This window comes from Xenopus laevis, chromosome 8L, assembly GCF_017654675.1.
Source record: "Xenopus laevis strain J_2021 chromosome 8L, Xenopus_laevis_v10.1, whole genome shotgun sequence".
Classification (NCBI taxonomy): domain Eukaryota; kingdom Metazoa; phylum Chordata; class Amphibia; order Anura; family Pipidae; genus Xenopus; species Xenopus laevis.
The window spans coordinates 123,301,845-123,320,813 of record NC_054385.1 but is presented as its reverse complement, the minus strand read 5'-3'; the positions used below and the strand labels follow the sequence as shown (position 1 = coordinate 123,320,813).

At 40.6% G+C, this 18,969-nt stretch overlaps 1 protein-coding gene across 1 annotated transcript in view; it reads right to left on the bottom strand.

Annotated features, from left to right (window-relative positions):
* LOC121397343 (Fc receptor-like protein 5) overlaps positions 1–6,575 on the bottom strand; it is a 38,105-nt gene extending 31,530 nt beyond the window's left edge. The window contains exon 1 of the mRNA XM_041573979.1: positions 6,533–6,575. Within this exon, the coding sequence (XP_041429913.1) occupies positions 6,533–6,575 (43 nt within the window). The remainder of the gene's footprint in view (positions 1–6,532) is intronic.
* Positions 6,576–18,969: the final 12,394 nt, after the last annotated feature.

Sequence of the window (18,969 nt, the reverse complement as noted above, 5' to 3'; positions counted from 1 at the left end):
TCCCATTGTTCTTTTGTTTGGCTGCTGGGGGGGTGGAGAAGGGAGGGGGGTGATATCACTCCAATTTGCAGTACAGCAGTAAAGAGTGATTGAAGTTTATCAGAGCACAAGTCACATGACTTGGGGCAGCTGGGAAATTGACAATATGTCTATCCCCATGTCAGATTTCAAAATTGAATATAAAAAAATCTATTTGCTCTTTTGAGAAATGGATTTCAGAGCAGAAGCAGCACTATTAACTGATTCATTTTGAAAAAAATGTTTTTATCCATGACAGTATCCCTTTAACTTAAAGGGGTTGTTCACTTTTGAGTTAACTTTTAGCATGATGTAGTGAGTGCAATTGTTTTTCATGTTTTATTATTTGTGTGTTTGCATTATTTACCTTTTTATTCAGCAGCTCTCCAGTCTGCAATTTCTGCAATCGTGTTGCTAGGGTACAAATTCCCCTAGCAACCATGTATTGATTTGATTAAGAGACTGGAATATGAATATGAGTGGGTCTGAATAGAGAGCTGAGTAATACATAGTAGTAATAACAAAAAATGTGTAGCCTTACAGAGCATTTGTTTTTAGATGGGGTCAGTGACCCCTGTTTGAAAGCTGGAAAGAGTCAGAAGAAGAAGCCAAATAATTCAAAAACCACAAAAAAGAAAAGGCCAATTGAAAATTTGCTTAGAATTAGCCATTCTGTAACATACTCAAAGTTAACTTAAAGGCGAACCACTTAAATGTTCACGCTGGAGAAGAGGCACTAAGGCGCTGATTCACTATGGGTCGAATATCGAGGGTTAATTAACCCTCGATATTCGACTAGGAATTGAAATCCTTCGACTTCGAATATCGAAGTCGAAGGATTTAGCACAGAAAATTCGATCGAACGAGGATTATTCCTTCGATCGAACGATTAAATCCTTCGAATCGTTCGATTCGAAGGATTTTAATCCAACGATCGAAGGAGTATCCTTCGATCAAAAAAAGTTAGGCAAGCCTATGGGGACCTTACCCATAGGCTAACATTGACTTCGGTAGCTTTTATCTGGCGAACTAGGGGGTCGAAGTTTTTTTTAAAGAGACAGTACTTCGACTATCGAATGGTCGAATAGTCGAACGATTTTTACTTCGAATCCTTCGATTCGTAGCCGTAGTCGAAGGTCGAAGTAGCCCATTAGATGTTCGAAGTAGCCCAAAAAAACCTTCGAAATTCGAAGTTGTTTTACTTCGAATCCTTCACTCGAAGTTAGTGAATCGGCCCCTTAGGGTCTCACATGTGGCTACTCGGGGTGATTAGTCACCCAGCAACAAATCTCCTCTTCTTCAGGTGACTAATCTCCCTGAAATTCCGGCTACAATGTAAATCGTCAGCGGGATGGCACTTGGATCACTTTGTTTTTCTGAAGTTGCCTGAAGTTGCCTCACAAGGCACTGGTGCCCTAAATCTCCTGATCTTTTTTCAGTAAATGTATGTTAAGCTGCAGACACTGAAAAAAAGATTAGCTTATCTGTACAAAGCTGATTTCCGGTTCAGCCCACAGAGGAATTCAAGCTGCCATCGCCTTTTCATCTTTCTCCTACGAGGCACTTTGTAAGCCCAATTCAAGCTGATGATTTGAAAAAATCAAAGGGGAAGTAAGCTTTACCTATTATTATAGCTGTTTTGGGGGGGGGGAATTAAATATTTAAAACATTTGGTGTTACTGGTCCTTATAGCTCTGAACTCACATTTTAAATTGAGATTGGTAGGTGCTATCTTACACGGGTTCAGGTGATCGGCTTGGTTGGCAACATGAAACATGTGCAGTGGAAACTATGTCCAGAACGGTTTCAGCTGCTAATGCTCCTGGGCGATGTCCAACAGAAGAGGACCTGAAGTGGTGCAAGATCACTCCTGCAAACCTGTGCAACTCTGCTTTTTTAAAGGAGTTACACATAGAGACGCTTTTGAAGGTTCCAAGTGGTGCAAGTAGGGGGTTGTTGGAGGGATCCTTGGGTAGGGTTGCCACCTGCCCGGTATTTTACAGGCCCGGCTGGTAAAAATGCTGGTTGATCCCAAAGTTATTAATAGGGAAAAAAGATAAATATATAGGAAGGTCGGTATTTTTTTTCCAGAAAAGATGGCATCCCTATCCTTGAGTGGGAGGCAGGCAGGGTTACTTTTTTTTTTTGTAACTTATATTTTATTTTTCATCAAAGAAAGATACAGCAATAACATGTCTGATACAATTCTGGCACAGATCACTTAAAAAGTGATATGAGCTTCAAATAACATGTAGGGGTCCAGTGCATACATGCATGATCCATGTTATACATGTTACACCGTATATATAACAATGAGTATTGAAACATGTATATAAAGTCATGAGAAAGGAGGAAAAAAGATAGAGTTCAACTAAAGAGGGGGGTGGGAGTAGTAGGGGAAGGGGAGGCAGGGTTACTTCCTTCTTTCATTTTCATTGAAATGGCTTATAGAAAGGGAAATGCAAAGTGTGATTCCAAACACTTAAATACAGTGGTGTGAAAAACTATTTGCCCCCTTCCTGATTTCTTATTCTTTTGCATGTTTGTCACACTTAAATGTTTCTGCTCATAAAAAACCGTTAGTAACTATTAGTCAAAGATAACATAATTGAACACAAAATGCAGTTTTTAAATGAAGGTTTACGTTATTAAGGGAGAAAAAAAAACTCCAAATCTACATGGGCCTGTGTGAAAAAGTGATTGCCCCCCTTGTTAAAAAATAACTTAACTGTGGTTTATCACACCTGAGTTCAATTTCAAAGGTTACAAAGCCATTTCTAAAGCTTTGGGACTCCAGCGAACCACAGTGAGAGCCATTATCCACAAATGGCAAAAACATGGAACAATGGTGAACCTTCCCAGGAGTGGCCGGCCCACCAAAATGACCCCAAGAGCGCAGAGACAACTCATCCGAGAGGCCACAAAAGACCCCAGGACAACATCTAAAGAACTGCAGGCCTCACTTGCCTCAATTAAGGTCAGTGTTCACGACTCCACCATAAGAAAGAGACTGGGCAAAAACGGCCTGCATGGCAGATTTCCAAGGCACAAACCACTTTTAAGCAAAAAGAACATTAAGGCTCGTCTCAATTTTGCTAAAAAACATCATGATTGCCAAGACTTTTGGGAAAATACCTTGTGGACCGACGAGACAAAAGTTGAACTTTTTGGAAGGCGCGCGTCCCGTTACATCTGGCGTAAAAGTAACACAGCATTTCAGAAAAAGAACATCATACCAACAGTAAAATATGGTGGTGGTAGTGTGATGGTCTGGGGTTGTTTTGCTGCTTCAGGACCTGGAAGACTTGCTGTGATAGATGGAACCATGAATTCTACTGTCTACCAAAAAATCCTGAAGGAGAATGTCCGGCCATCTGTTCGTCAACTCAAGCTGAAGCGATCTTGGGTGCTGCAGCAGGACAATGACCCAAAACACACCAGCAAATCCACCTCTGAATGGCTGAAGAAAAACAAAATGAAGACTTTGGAGTGGCCTAGTCAAAGTCCTGACCTGAATCCTATTGAGATGTTGTGGCATGACCTTAAAAAGGCGGTTCATGCTAGAAAACCCTCAAATAAAGCTGAATTACAACAATTCTGCAAAGATGAGTGGGCCAAAATTCCTCCAGAGCGCTGTAAAAGACTCGTTGCAAGTTATCGCAAACGCTTGATTGCAGTTATTGCTGCTAAGGGTGGCCCAACCAGTTATTAGGTTCAGGGGGCAATTACTTTTTCACACAGGTTTGGATTTCTTAACTCCCTAAATAATAAAAACCCTCATTTAAAAACTGCATTTTGTGTTATCTTTGACTAATAGTTAAATGTGTTTGATGATCAGAAACATTTTGTGTGACAAACATGCAAAAGAATAAGAAATCAGGAAGGGGGAAAATAGTTTTTCACACCACTGTATATTTAACTACATATCAAAAATACATTTTAAAAATGAAGCATTAGTACCACACTTTGGGCAAAATAAATAAGCTCAGGTTCCATGTCAAGGCTCCTCATTATATGTGTCAAAGCTGGCTCAAGGTCAAGGTGACTGAGGCATTTGCTTAGCCCCAAGCCTTAGAGGGTCCCACCACACCAGCCTACAGGGATGAACTGCCCTACCTGCTAAGCTCTGCAGAGGCCCAGCATTACTCCCCTGCCCAAATTTCACTCTACATCTCAACACACCATCCAGGAGACCTTTATTTCAGGTAATGCTTTTATGCCGGGAGGCTTTAGCATTTGATATTATGACCAGAAGGAAAATAGTTAGGGACCACCATATGGGTTTTACCTTGACGTGGTATGGTGGCTTATCAATTTTATGATCATAATTTGTAACTAAAAAAACCCATGTTTTTGTAAATACATGTAACTGTATATATTACTTATGTGACAGGGGACAAGGGAATGTGCATTGGTCAATTACTCTTCTTTTTCTCTCCACCATTGGGAACGTTTAGCCAGGCTCAAACAATTTGGGGCCGATTCATTAACTTCGAGTGAAGGATTCGAAGGTAAAAAGCTTCGAATTTCGACGTTTTTTTGGGCTACTTCGACCATCGAATGGGCTACTTCGACCTTCGACTATCGAAGGATTCGTAGTAAAAATCGTTTGACTATTCGACCATTCGATAGTCGAAGTACTGTCTCTTTAAAAAAAACTTCGACCCCCTAGTTCGGCAGCTAAAAGCTACCGAAGTCAATGTTAGCCTATGGGGAAGGTCCCCATAGGCTTGCCTAAGTTTTTTTGATCGAAGGATATTCCTTCGATCGTTGGATTTAAATCCTTTGAATCGTTCGATTCAAAGGATTTTATCGTTCGATCGAAGGAATAATCCTTCGATGGTACGATCGCAGAATTTGAGCTAAATCCTTCGACTTCGATATTCGAAGTCGAAGGATTTCAATTCCCAGTCGAATATCGAGGGTTAATTAACCCTCGATATTCGACCCTTGATGAATCGGCCCCTAAGTGTTTGTCTGTGTGATGTAACGCAACCAGTGCAAAGTAAAAAAGAAATATCATGTTTATTTGTTGTTGACTGTTTCCTTGACAGCTAAGTCATTGCACAGAGACTTGGTCTTCAGGGGAACTGAAACCCACAAGCTAGATGTGATGAGAAAGTAACTCAATTATTGGATATTTCTGTTGTTAGTATGTTCTGTTACAGCAGTGTCTCTGTAGCATGGTATAGTAATGTTTTAAACCAGATCTTTATGGGTGTTGTATTTTTATGTCTCTCTGTGTAGGGATGGGAGGGCATGAGATTAATGATGCTGCAAAATAAGAATGTAAAAATGCTGTAAAATGAGCATTGGGGAACTACAGTGAAAAATAAGCCCAAAATATAGAAACCAATATATAGAACCAGTAAATAATGAAAGATTCTCAGCTCAGTATCTAAGTAAAGTGATCACCATTATCATGTATTATAGTAACATAGTAAGTTAGGCTGAAAAAAGACATTAAGACATCAACATCAAGTTCAACCTTTTTATTCTATTTTAACTAGGGATGCACCGAATCCACTATTTTCCGAACCTGCGAATCCTTTGCGAAAGATTCGGCCGAATACCGAACCGAATGCAAATTAGGGGTGGGAAAGGAAAAACATTTTTTACTTCCTTGTTTTGTGACAAAAACTCACGCGATTTCCCTCCCCGTCCCTAATATGCATATGCAAATTAGGATTCGGTTCGGCCTTGCGGAAGGATTCGTCCGAATCCTGCTGAAAAAGGCTGAATCATGGCCGAATCCCGAACCGAATCCTGGATTCGGTGCATCCCTAATTTTAAACGGCATAACTGTTAGTTGATCAAAAGGAAGGCAAAAAAAACCCCATCTGAAGCCTCTCCAATTTGCCTCAGAGGGGGAAAAATTCCTTCCTGACTCCAAAATGGCAATGGGACCAGTCCCTGGATCAACTTGTACTATGAGCTATCTCCCATATCCCTGTATTCCCTCACTTGCTAAACACCATCCAACCCCTTCTTATACCTATCTAATGTATCAGCCTGTACCACTGATTGTTATTGTTTTATTCCAATATATAACACAATGTTTTGAAGAGTATAATTCATTATTCAGATCAGTACCTGCCTATGTGTATTATGTGAGCAAACACATACAGAAATTATCTGGCAGTATGTTCTTGTACCATGAGAAGAAACCCAATCACCTAGGGAAATCCATTTGAGCATGGGTAAAACATATGAATCCATAATGTATCCTGGATAGATATAAATCAAATGCAAAGTTTTTCCAGGCAGCAACGTAAACCAGTAGTCGGCAAAACAACTCTTCCCGTGCCGCCTGCAAACAACTTCAAGTTCCCCTGTTAACCAGAGCCATAACAAAAAACTGCTTTAAGAATACACTGGTGAAGAAAGGAGGAGATAAGAGATGTGTACATTTTTAATAAAAGCGTATACCCCTGGGCATAATCACGTGGTGATAGGACCATGATGGAGACATGTACAAGAGCACCAAACTGTTAGACTTTTCATCATCTCTGACCTGTTAATTTGTACCTCTCCATCTCTACCCCACTCATTACCATAGTGGCCAAAATTTTTAAATAATTTCCAAGGACACAGTTTTGCTGAGCATTAGTGCCTTTCAAGAAGTACCTTAAAAGGGACATAATATACCATATTAAATATATATGACATGCTTTATGGACACGGCTATGAGAATCACAATACATCATGCATGTTCTTTTGAATTTTCTTACAGGGATACTGTCATGGGAAAAGAAAAATTCTAAATGAATCAGTTAATAGTGCTGTTCCAGCAGAATTCTGCACTGAAATCCATTTCTCAAAAGAGCAAACAGATTTTTTTATATTCAATTTTGAAATCTGACATGGGGCTAGACATATTGTCAATTTCCCAGCTGCCTCCAGTCATGTGACTTGCGCTCTGATAAACTTCAATCACTCTTTACTGCTGTACTGCAATTTGGAGTGGTATCAGACCACCCCCCCCCCAGCAGCCAAACCAAAGAACAATGGGAAGGTAACCAGATAACAGCTCCCTAACATAAGATAACAGCTGCCTGGTAGATTTAAGAACAACACTCAATAGTAAAAACCCATGTCCCACTGAGACACATTCAGTTCCATTGAGAAGGAAAAACAGCAGCCTGCCAGAAAGCATTTCTCTCCTAAAGTGCAGGCACAAGTCACATGACCAGGGGCAGCTGGGAAATTGACAAAATGTCTAGCCCCATGTCAGATTTCAAAATTGAATATAAAAAATTTGCTATTTTGAGAAATGGATTTCAGTGCAGAATTCTGCTGGAGTAGCACTATTAACTGATGTCTTTTGATCCCTAAAGGAGACATATTAATTATGTCTCTAAAAAATCACTAAATTCACTAAAAAATTTGCCCAGTTTTTTTAAAATCCAGGTACATTTCCAGGGACAGAACCATTCATGGAAATGAAGGACAGTTAACAGTTATGTTCTCAGTTCTTTTCCTGTTCCACCCAGAGGCACAAGCTGCATGAGGAGGTCTTCCCAATGCCATTCCCATAACCTCCTGAGCTCTTTGTACTAATATTTCAGTGGTGACACCCATGTTAAGCTGTTGCACACTACAGTCTGATACAAGGTTGTCTCATGGCAGGAGCTGCTCTGGTTCCAACTAGTGCCCCTTAACTCTGCCCTCAAACTATCTGTATATGATGTTTTATTATATATGCTATCAGAGCTCAACCTTTATAAAATTGTGCTACTGGATGAGTTATTTTGGGTTGTTCCTATTCTGTAACAAGTACTCCTGTGGGATATCAGAAGGATATGCTAACTGTAGGAGTGGAATTAAGTGCACGTGTCATTAAATCTACGTCTTTAGTAGAGACATCCTTGTCTTCCCTTCCTTTAACAGAGCCTGTTTGCTCTGGATCTTCTAGTAACGACTTTGGCATAACGTTTCTGAGCTAAATTTATTAGCGAAATGGGTCTATAATTAGTACAGAGGGTTGGAAACTAAAACTGATTCTGTGACAGAACTGTGTCTGATTGAAGAAATGAAAGTTGCTATATTTTATCTAATAAGTGCACATTTCAATTCACATTTCATTTCAATTCTTGATTTTACAGTTGTAACAATACATAACAATTGTCACTAGAGGAAAGACTGGAGTAAAAGACAGAGAGACACAGGTACTTACTGAACAGGATCCCAAACAGCAGGACTAACATGTTGCCTGAGACTGGGGCACTGACATGGACACTATAGTAAATGCCTTTAAGTTTAGAAACAAAGTGACCTCTCATTTTCCTTCCTGTTTCAGTGGTTCATGTCACTTTATCTGATCTTTCTATTGTGGTTTCACATTAGCGCAAGAACCTGACTGCACTTCTGTACTGACCTCACGCAGATGGGAAACAGCCAGAAAATAAAATGTAAAACACGTGTGTAGGTAATTGAGTGGGAGCCCCTTCCATCCAGGGGAGAAACAAGTGATGCTGTGCAGGGTCACGTGAAATTAACATGTAAATGAAAAGAAAGTGGAAAATGCACCTTAACTCCAGAATAACCCATAACTTTTATTAGTAATATAAATAAAAATGTATTCAGCGTAAATAAAATTTGTGCGGTTACGAATTAACAGTCCACACACGGCTGCACAAGTATTAAGTCTGCCCGATCACTTCATAAATTACTGAAGCATTTAGATACCAAATGGTGGTGTCTATAGGAGTCTATCCGGCTTTGTGAACTCTTAAACTGGATCTCGCACCATTCCATACCACCCCAAGGTCTCCTCCCAACTGAGGAGAACAGATATTGCCCCATTTAAGCGTGAGTTTTGATGCCCTGCCTAAGCGAAACTAAAATAAAGTGCGCCTGATGCGTGTTTCACTCAGTCTCACTGAGCTTAGTCAAAGCCTTAAACTACTTAAAAATCATTTAAGCATTAAGTAAATGGAGTCTATGGGAGACAGCCTTCCCATAATTCGGAGCTAACTATTTGTGCTATAGATACAGCGCCGATTCTAATCTAATGGCTGCTGCAATGCCGCCCCCCTCACCAGCTTACCTGTCGGGAGGGGAGGCAGGAACACTAATGCGGAGAGGGCAATTGCACTCTCTCGCATAAGTAAAGCCGAATTTCCGGTTTGAAAAATTCGGCTCTTAAAGGTACCAGGAGCGTCTTATTGCCTCTCTGGCGTTGCCGCCTGAGACGAGTTTCTCAACTTGGTGGTCTCATTGGTGGCGCGCGCCTGTATAGATAAAGCAGGATATAAAGGTTCAGAACAAGAGAAAGAAGTCATGGGTTATTCATTGGGTGCAGTGTCAGCCTTGGGTTCAACATCCCATGGAATTACTCAATATTACTCCTACTCATGTATATTAACTTTTCCAGCTTACATATGTCACTCGTTCAGTTCAGAGTAGAAGCAGCAGTGACATATTTTATACAATATTTGCAGTCTCCTATCTAAACCCACTACGATCCTCCAGTGTCAGGTGCTAATCAGATAAACACAAGTCAGTATCAGGATATATACAGCTGGGTGATCATCTAGTACTCACTATGACTATGAAGATTTTCATCCAGGTCATGGTATATCTAGTTTAGGTAAATCTAAAACAACTGGACTTGCTGAGTAACCAATGAAGACCTTTCACTACTCATCCGAGCGACTTCTTCAGTTCAACTGACTGGTGTGGGAAGTTCTCGACAAATAAACTCTTCCACTAATCCAATCATCCTTTTTAAATACCATATATATAATAATATACACAATACATTGCTGATAAATTTGACCTTAAAGGGATACTGTCATGGGAAAAAAACTTTTTTTCAAAATGAATCAGTTGATAGTGCTGCTCCAGCAGAATTCTGCACTGAAATCCATTTCTCAAAAGAGCAAACAGTTTTTTTTTTTATTCAATTTTGAAATCTGACATGGGGCTAGACATATTGTCAATTTCCCAGCTGCCCCAAGTCATGTGCTCTGATAAACTTCAATCACTCTTTACTGCTGTACTGCAAGTTGGAGTGATATCCCCCCTCCATTTTCCCCCCCAGCAGCCAAACAAAAGAACAATGGGAAGGTAACCAGATAACAGCTCCCTAACACAAGATAACAGCTGCCTGGTAGATCTAAGAACAACACTCAATAGTAAAAACCCATGTCCCACTGAGACAAATTCAGTTACATTGAGAAGGAAAACCGGCAGCCTGCCAGAAAGCATTTCTCTCCTAAAGTGCAGGCACAAGTCACATGACCAGGGGCAGCTGGGAAATTGACAAAATGTTTAGCCCCATGTCAGAATTCAAAATTGAATTTAAAAAAAATCTGTTTGCTCTTTTGAGAAATGGATTTCAGTGCAGAATTCTGCTGGAGCAGCACTATTAACTGATGCGTTTTGAAAAAAACATGTTTTCCGATGACAGGATCCCTTTAAATAGGGTCCCAAAATTGATATGTCATATAAAACATGAATTCATATACTAAGCACTTGATAAATATGTTGGTATCTCTTCACATTTTACCAACATATTACCCAAAAGATTCCACCCTTGGTAACCTGCAGGTGCTACAGTGTGAGGCAGCCCTCCTGCCCCTAGTTCCAGCCCTGGTAATTGGCTCCTGAAGCAACTGACACAAGTGCAGGAATATTAGACTGTTAGCTCTGCTGGAGCAGGGACGGGTGTGACTGATTAGCAATCTCTCTGTAGAGCACTCCTGAGATCTGTTTTTTTTTTTTTTTTAAAGAATAATGTTACCAGAATGCTTCGAGTTAGTGAGAGAGAGAGAACTGGGAATATATCAGAACCCACATTGGATTCAAAGAAATGAGTAAAAACTTGACACTACCACACAGTCAGCCACTTCGTATAAAGTATTATAATGAGTCACCAACCCCTTCTCTTATGCCACTTGTGAGTACCGTAACTTATATACATATTAAAGGTGTAGTTAATGTTTAAATTAACTTTTAGTATGATGCAGACTGATAGTTTAAGAAAATTAGCAATCAGACTTTATTTATTTTTATTATGTGTGTTTTTTTAAAATTATTAAGCTTGTTGTTCCTTTAGCTCTCCATTTTTTTAATTTCAGCAATGATCTGGTTACTAGCAGTGATGGGCGAATTTGTCCCATTTCGCTTCACTGCAAAATTTGAAAAAGGCGAAAAATTCATGAAACGCCCACGGTATCTCATTTTGGAATGCCGATGCACATTCGCCGGCGAAAATGAGCCAGCGTCCAAAAAAACCGACGGACGTTCTTGGGCGCTGCAGGAATTCGCCGCTGGAATATGAATAGGAGAGGACCTCAATGCAAAGATAAATAAAAGAAAGTCTACCTTCACAGAGCATTTGTTTTTTAGTTGCTGGGGTCAGTGACCCCTTCCCTTTGAAAGCTGGAAATTGTCAGAAGAGGAAGGCAAATAAGTTTAGAAAATAAAAACCTGAAGATCAATTGACAAGTTTGCTAAAAAGAGGACATTCTACAACTCACTAAGGGGTCTATTTATCATGTTGTGTAAAAAGCAAAGTAAAACATTATCGTCATCGTTGCTGATAGCATCCAATAAGATCTTTGCTTCTGTTTTCTGTTAAAATGTAATTGCTGATTGGTTACTCTGGGCAGCATCACTGGTAATGCTTCACTGCACTTTTTACACAGCATGATAAATAGGACCCTAAACGTTAACTTAAAGGACAGATAAAACTTAACTAAAGGAGTAGCTAGAAATGTTGTACATTATGTTTTGTGCTTCTGTACCAGCCCAAGGCAACCACAGCCCTTTAGCAGTAAAGACCTGTGTCTCCAAAGATGCCCCAGTAGCTCCCCATCTTCTTTTCTGCTGATTCACTGCACATGCTCTGTGCTGCTGTCACTTACTGAGCTTAGGGACCCACTCACAATATACAGTACACATAGAATAGAAATGTCACAATATAAGGCTGATTAGTAATTAATACAGATAATTACTACATGGCAGCACAGAAACCAGTGCAATTAGCATCAGAATTTAATAATCAGCAAACCTGTAGCATCAGCTTATATTACAGCCAGGGAAGCTCATTTTCTGCTGGATAATTAGTGACGAGCCCTAAGCTTAGCTTCTCAACAGCCAATCAGAGCCCACTGAGCATGTGAGTGTCACAGACACTTTCCAAGATGGTGACCCCCTGTGACAAGTTGGAAGTCCTGGATCATTGCTGCTATTGACAAGCTCAAACTTTAGCCTCGTGCAATAAGTTCACTATATAAAATATGGAATTTTTAGCCATATTCATTTTTAGGGTTTAGTTCTCTTTAAAGTTAAACTTCCTTTTTAAGGCTTCTCATTAAATTGGTAAGTGCAAAAGAGCAATGTTTTATGTGTAATAAGTCATAACATCCTCATTGTGACCTCTGCTTATTTACAAATAATTTATGGCGAGCAAAACTTCCCCTTTCCAGTTTATTTCCAGATCATTTGTCTCGTTTTCCATGTTCAGTCTAAAAGCATTATATGTGCATTCAATGTATAGTGGGAGCTTAGCAATGCTACAGGTATGGTGCCTGTTATCCAGAATGCTCGAGACCTGGGGTTTTCTGAATAAGGGATTTTTCTGTAATTTGGATCTTCATATGTTGTCTACTAAAAATCATTTAAACAGTAATTAAATCCAATTGGATTGTTCTACCTCCAATAAGGATTAATTATATCTTAGTTTGGATCAAGTACAAACTACTGGTTTATTATTACAGAAAAAAAGTTATTTTTTAAAAAAGTGGAATATTTTATTAGAGTTTACGGGAGACAGCCTTTCCATAATTTGGATAACGGGTTTCCAGATAACAGATCCCATACCTGTACTGAATTTCTTGTACGAAGGCTTGTACAGTGCAGGTTGAGAAAAACTCGACCTGGACCCTCATCTGCCTGGCCTGCAACTGCCTGCACCTGGCTTCCCCCTCCATTTATAGACCTGCATGGCCTACCCCACCAATGACATCACAAAAGGGGGCAGGGCAGGGCAGAAGCAAGCCTGTAAAAAAGCAAGCCGGCAGAAGGTCTCAACCCAAACCCACCGGTGGAGCAGCAAGGTCGGCTCACACATCACTGGTGTACAGGTATAGGATCTGTTATCTGGAATGCTCAGGACCAGGGCTATTCCAGATACAGGGGTTTTCTGAAATTTGGAGCACTACCTATCTATAAATAAAAACAGTTGTGATCGGGGATCTGTCTTTACTTCAGCCTCATGCAGCTTGGTAATGACTATTATTTATTGACTACTCAGGTACTGCTTCTGTGTAACGATATCCCACAACCTTAAATTATTAGTATGGGGGAAGGTAGAGACAGAGAGGAAAGACAGACAGAGTGAAGCAGAAACTGAAAGCAACTGGCGAATACCAAAAAAAAAAACAGGGGAGTTTGAAAACTGGTAAAGTTCTGTTTTTGTTTAAAAGAGAAGGAAACGTTTTCAGCGCTAAAACCCCTCCCCCACCCAGGCAAATGCCCCAAACTTGTTAGTCACCCCTCCATGCAGATCCTCTCTTGGCGAGTTCACCGGCGCCATCTTCGTCCGATCGCTCTTCTTCCTCTATTTGCCTGTGCATACGCAGTAGGAGGCATTTGCCGGTTGGATCTACAGCGCATGCGATGAAAGTGACGAAGTTTCCGAAAAAATTAATAGGAAACTTCGTGAAATTCGGGCGCATGTGCAGTAGATCCAACCAGCAAATGCCTCCTCCTGCGCATGCGCCTCCAAACTCAGTGACACACAGGTTATCAGTGACTGGTAACTAGTAATGGGCTAATTTGTCCCATTTTGCCCCGCGAAACTCAGGAATTTCCTGCAAAATTCGTGAAACTGGCGAAAAATTCACAAAATGCGTATTTTGATGCCGGTGTCAATTCACTGGCGTCAAAATTGATGCCGGAGACAATTCGACGCAGGCGTCATTTGACCACATCGAAGTCAACGGGTGTCTGTTAATAGTCCCTGGCATCAAAAAAAACGTTGACGCCTGACTCAGAACCATCGCCGATGTCAAAAACCACCGCCAGCACATTATCACTGGCCATGAATTCGCGCCTGCCAAATAATTTCGCCCATCACTGCTGTTTAAACACTTTATTGTTCTGTGCCTCACTTAAAACATATTTCTCTATGTAGGATGTTAATTTTTTAGATAATGTGGCACATTTTCCAAAATTTTAAAGTTTATTAATATTGAATTGCAAATTTGCCTGAGATCCAGGATAAATTGGGATCTCTATTCATACAAAACGAAGGAGGCCACAACAACCGCAGAGCTGTGTTGCTACTTTGCTATTATTATTATTATTACTACCATATTCTCGTTTGATTGGATTAGTATAAAATGTCAGGGTTAGTATTATCTTACCGTACCCCCGGCTCAGAGGAAAATATACTGTAGGCAGGCATCATATTAAAATGATTCATGATTATTGTCTTGTATATTTCAGAAAATGAAATTATTGGACTTTTTACTAATACAATTTTAATTGTGGGCTTTGATGTATATATGTAAGCGCATAACACTAATAGGGTGGTATCCACTAATGGTGTAAAACTGGACACTCATTTCGCTAACTTGCAATGCGATTGGATCACTCTGTGATTGGACAATTGGTTGGGAGGGCGGAGCACTGTGTGGCAAGTGGTTTAATAGTTAAACACTGAACTGCTTTACTAATAAAAATTAGCAGCTAGAATCACTGTTTTGTAATAATATGCTCTTAAAAGTAGGATTTGGAGCTAAGAAATACGATTCAGAGAAACAAATATTCTATGAACCTTCATAAATCAGCCATAGAGTTGGGGAGCTTTGGTTACAACAAGTTGCACCTGATAATCTGTAGAATGGCCAATAAACAACAATTGTTCAGAATAATAATAATAAGACAGAAACCAGACGAGCTGAGTAGTGGAAATCTGCAGATTTTATTATAACACATAACAGTTCCATTCATTTATATCATAACCAAATCACATAGATTTTAAGGTTATTCTTAAAAAATAAATTGCAGGTTGTCTAAACCATTGTGCTTCTCTCTGCCAGTCTCAGCCAAGAACATGTCATAGTCTTAACCTTCTCATATTAGATTATATATTGATGGAAAACGACACACACTGTGCTACTCATCATGGCTACAAACCTGCCAGAAGAATACTGTCAGAATTGTTTCTGCTAAAACACTCAAATTGTCTAATTGCTCAATTACAGTAGGGGGTACATTATCCCTGTATAACTCAGCCTGCAGCCTTGTGCCTTTATATGGTCACAGAACAACCCCTCAGTGACTTCTAATATCCTTATCATTTACAGTAGGGGGTACATTATCCCTTATAATACATGAGTGATACTCAGAGTTCCCTGTATAACTCAGCCTGCAGCCTTGTGCCTTTATATGGTCACAGAACCCCTCAGTGACTTCTAATATCCTTATCATTTACAGTAGGGGGTACATTATCCCTTATAATACATGAGTGATACTCAGAGTTCCCTGTATAACTCAGCCTGCAGCCTTGTGTCTTTATATGATCACAGAACAACCCCTCAGTGACTTCTAATATCCTTATCATTTACAGTAGGGGGTACATTATCCCTTATAATACATGAGTGATACTCAGAGTTCCCTGTACAACTCAGCCTGCAGCCTTGTGCCTTTATATGGTCACAGAACCCCTCAGTGACTTCTAAAATCCTTATAATTTACAGTAGGGGGTACATTATCCCTTATAATACATGAGTAATACTCAGAGTTCCCTGTATAACTCAGCCTGTAGCCTTGTGTCTTTATATGGTCACAGAACCCCTCAGTGACTTCTAAAATCCTTATTATTTACAGTAGGGGGTACATTCTCCCTTATAATACATGAATGATACTCAGAGTTCCCTGTATAACTCAGCCTGTAGCCTTGTGTCTTTATATGGTCACAGAACCCCTCAGTGACTTCTAAAATCCTTATAATTTACAGTAGGGGGTACATTCTCCCTTATAATACATGAGTGATACTCAGAGTTCCCTGTATAACTCAGCCTGCAGCCTTGTGCCTTTATATAGTCACAGAACCCCTCAGTGACTTCTAATATCCTTATCATTTACAGTAGGGGTTATATTACCCCTTATAATACACGAGTGATACTCAGAGTTCCCTGTATAACTCAGCCTGCAGCCTTGTGTCTTTATATGGTCACAGAACAACCCCTCAGTGACTTCTAATATCCTTATCATTTACAGTAGGGGGTACATTATCTCTTATAATACATGAGTGATACTCAGAGTTCCCTGTATAACTCAGCCTGCAGCCTTGTGCCTTTATATGGTCACAGAACTCCTCAGTCCCTTCTAATATCCTTATCATTTACAGTAGGGGGTACATTATCCCTTATAATACATGAGTGATACTCAGAGTTCCCTGTATAACTCAGCCTGCAGCCTTGTGCCTTTATATGGTCACAGAACCCCTCAGTGACTTCTAAAATCCTTATAATTTACAGTAGGGGGTACATTCTCCCTTATAATACATGAGTGATACTCAGAGTTCCCTGTATAACTCAGCCTGCAGCCTTGAACCTTTATATAGTCACAGAACCCCTCAGTGACTTCTAATATCCTTATCATTTACAGTAGGGGGTATATTACCCCTTATAATACACGAGTGATACTCAGAGTTCCCTGTATAACTCAGCCTGCAGCCTTGTGTCTTTATATGGTCACAGAACAACCCCTCAGTGACTTCTAATATCCTTATCATTTACAGTAGGGGGTACATTATCTCTTATAATACATGAGTGATACTCAGAGTTCCCTGTATAACTCAGCCTGCAGCCTTGTGCCTTTATATGGTCACAGAACTCCTCAGTCCCTTCTAATATCCTTATAATTTACAGTAGGGGGTACATTCTCCCTCATAATACATGAGTGATACTCAGAGTTCCCTGTATAACTCAGCCTGCAGCCTTGAACCTTTATATAGTCACAGAACCCCTCAGTGACTTCTAATATCCTTATCATTTACAGTAGGGGGTACATTATCCCTTATAATACACGAGTGATACTCAGAGTTCCCTGTATAACTCAGCCTGCAGCCTTGTGCCTTTATATGGTCACAGAACAACCCCTCAGTGACTTCTAATATCCTTATCATTTACAGTAGGGGGTACATTATCCCTTATAATACATGAGTGATACTCAGAGTTCCCTGTATAACTCAGCCTGCAGCCTTGTGTCTTTATATGGCCACAGAACTCCTCAATCCCTTCTAATATCCTTATCATTTACAGTAGGGGGTACATTATCACAAATATCAGTATAATCCCTAATTCCATTGCAGGTAATTTAATAAACACATGATATATGCTACTGAATAATGATCCCAAATGAATGAATTATATCTAATGGATACAGACAAACAGATACAGACACAGAGATGTAACATGGTGGTATAATCAGCTCATATTCCCACACTTATCTTCTTATTTGAATGCTGTTTCTGCCATCAGAATGTAGAAGAGATACATCTATAGGGAACAGTTACAATACAAATCAGTTCCTTATTCTACATCCAGGCAGGGAAAGCTTTTGTAGAAGTTCTGGCAGAGTTCTGGTGGGAGATCTGATCATTTGCTGGACATTAACAGAGAGTAAACTGGATCCTGGATGGAAAAAAACAGAATTGTGGTTGAATATCCAGGCGGATTCCTGGCTTGAGAGCGACTCCCAACTCTCAGCTTCATCACAAAGCCCTCTGGATGACTCAGTCTTATTCAACTGTATCTCCCAGCAGCCCCTGTTACGATTGGTTGGAAGTTGCAGCTGAATAAAAAAAATTTCCCTTCTATGAGTTTCGCTACAGCCAGGGAGTATGGGGGGTAATGTAATAAAAGGCACTAAGTTTGTCCACCTATTTAAAAGCAAGCATTTTATTGGTTGCTATGGGTTACTGCTACAGGGCAAACAGCTCCTTTTATTACAAATGGGGGGTGGTGTCATATGTGTGACTGCTGGCTCAAGCAGAATAGCCCATGTGAGCAGAGAGGAGGGGTGTGCCTGTCCCTACAACACAAATACTGTACAACGTGACCTTGCTATATATACACACATAATCCCAACGTGATCACCGGGGAGAGGTAATTAATCCAACCCCTGTGGTGTTTATACAAATGGCCTGTGCTCAAGACATAACAACCGCCCTTCAACAATACAATTAGTACAGCTGGGTAATCAGCGCCCCGCGTCACCCCTATTGCCATGTAAATGGTGGGAGATCAGCTGAGCAGGAGGTGGGTGCACCCAGAGACATGGTACAGCAGTGACACCAGCACAGGGGTAAATCCCCAATAGCAGCAGCCAGGGAGTGGGCAGATGAGAGGAGCTGCCACTTTGTCCCTGTACTTGTGCCAGTGTTGTGCCTGTTGGTTGTTCCCAGTAGTTCTGCAGCATGGCCGGAGCAGCACCACATGGGTCTGTTTGCAACTGACAAATCTCTCCCCACCCCATGCCCTTTAAAAACACAAACCCCCCCCCAGTTCGCAATTCCAGCTGCCCCTCTTGTGCTGCTGATGCTGGGGTGCGCAATAGACGGGGGATCCCCACGTGTGAGGGTGTGTGGAACCAGCTGGCCTTTCCCAATCCCCCGCCTCCTACTCGTGCAACACCTGCTAACCACCCTGCACAGAGATCACAAGCAGGAAGTGAAGATACGATCTCAGAGCCACTATATCTCCTGCTACTGTGCAGGCGTGAGGGGGACATTGGTGGAGGAAGAACCACAAAACTTTTCCTGGTTCCTAATTGCACTGGGCCCTATTGGACGCAATCGGTACAATGGGCCTAAGGACAGCACTGCACGTAGAGCTCTACCAGTGACATCACACGCAGCTCCCCACCGATTTTAATGTTTTTTTAAAAAAATGTCTTTCCTGAGACTTGGTGGGCCCCATAAAGGGT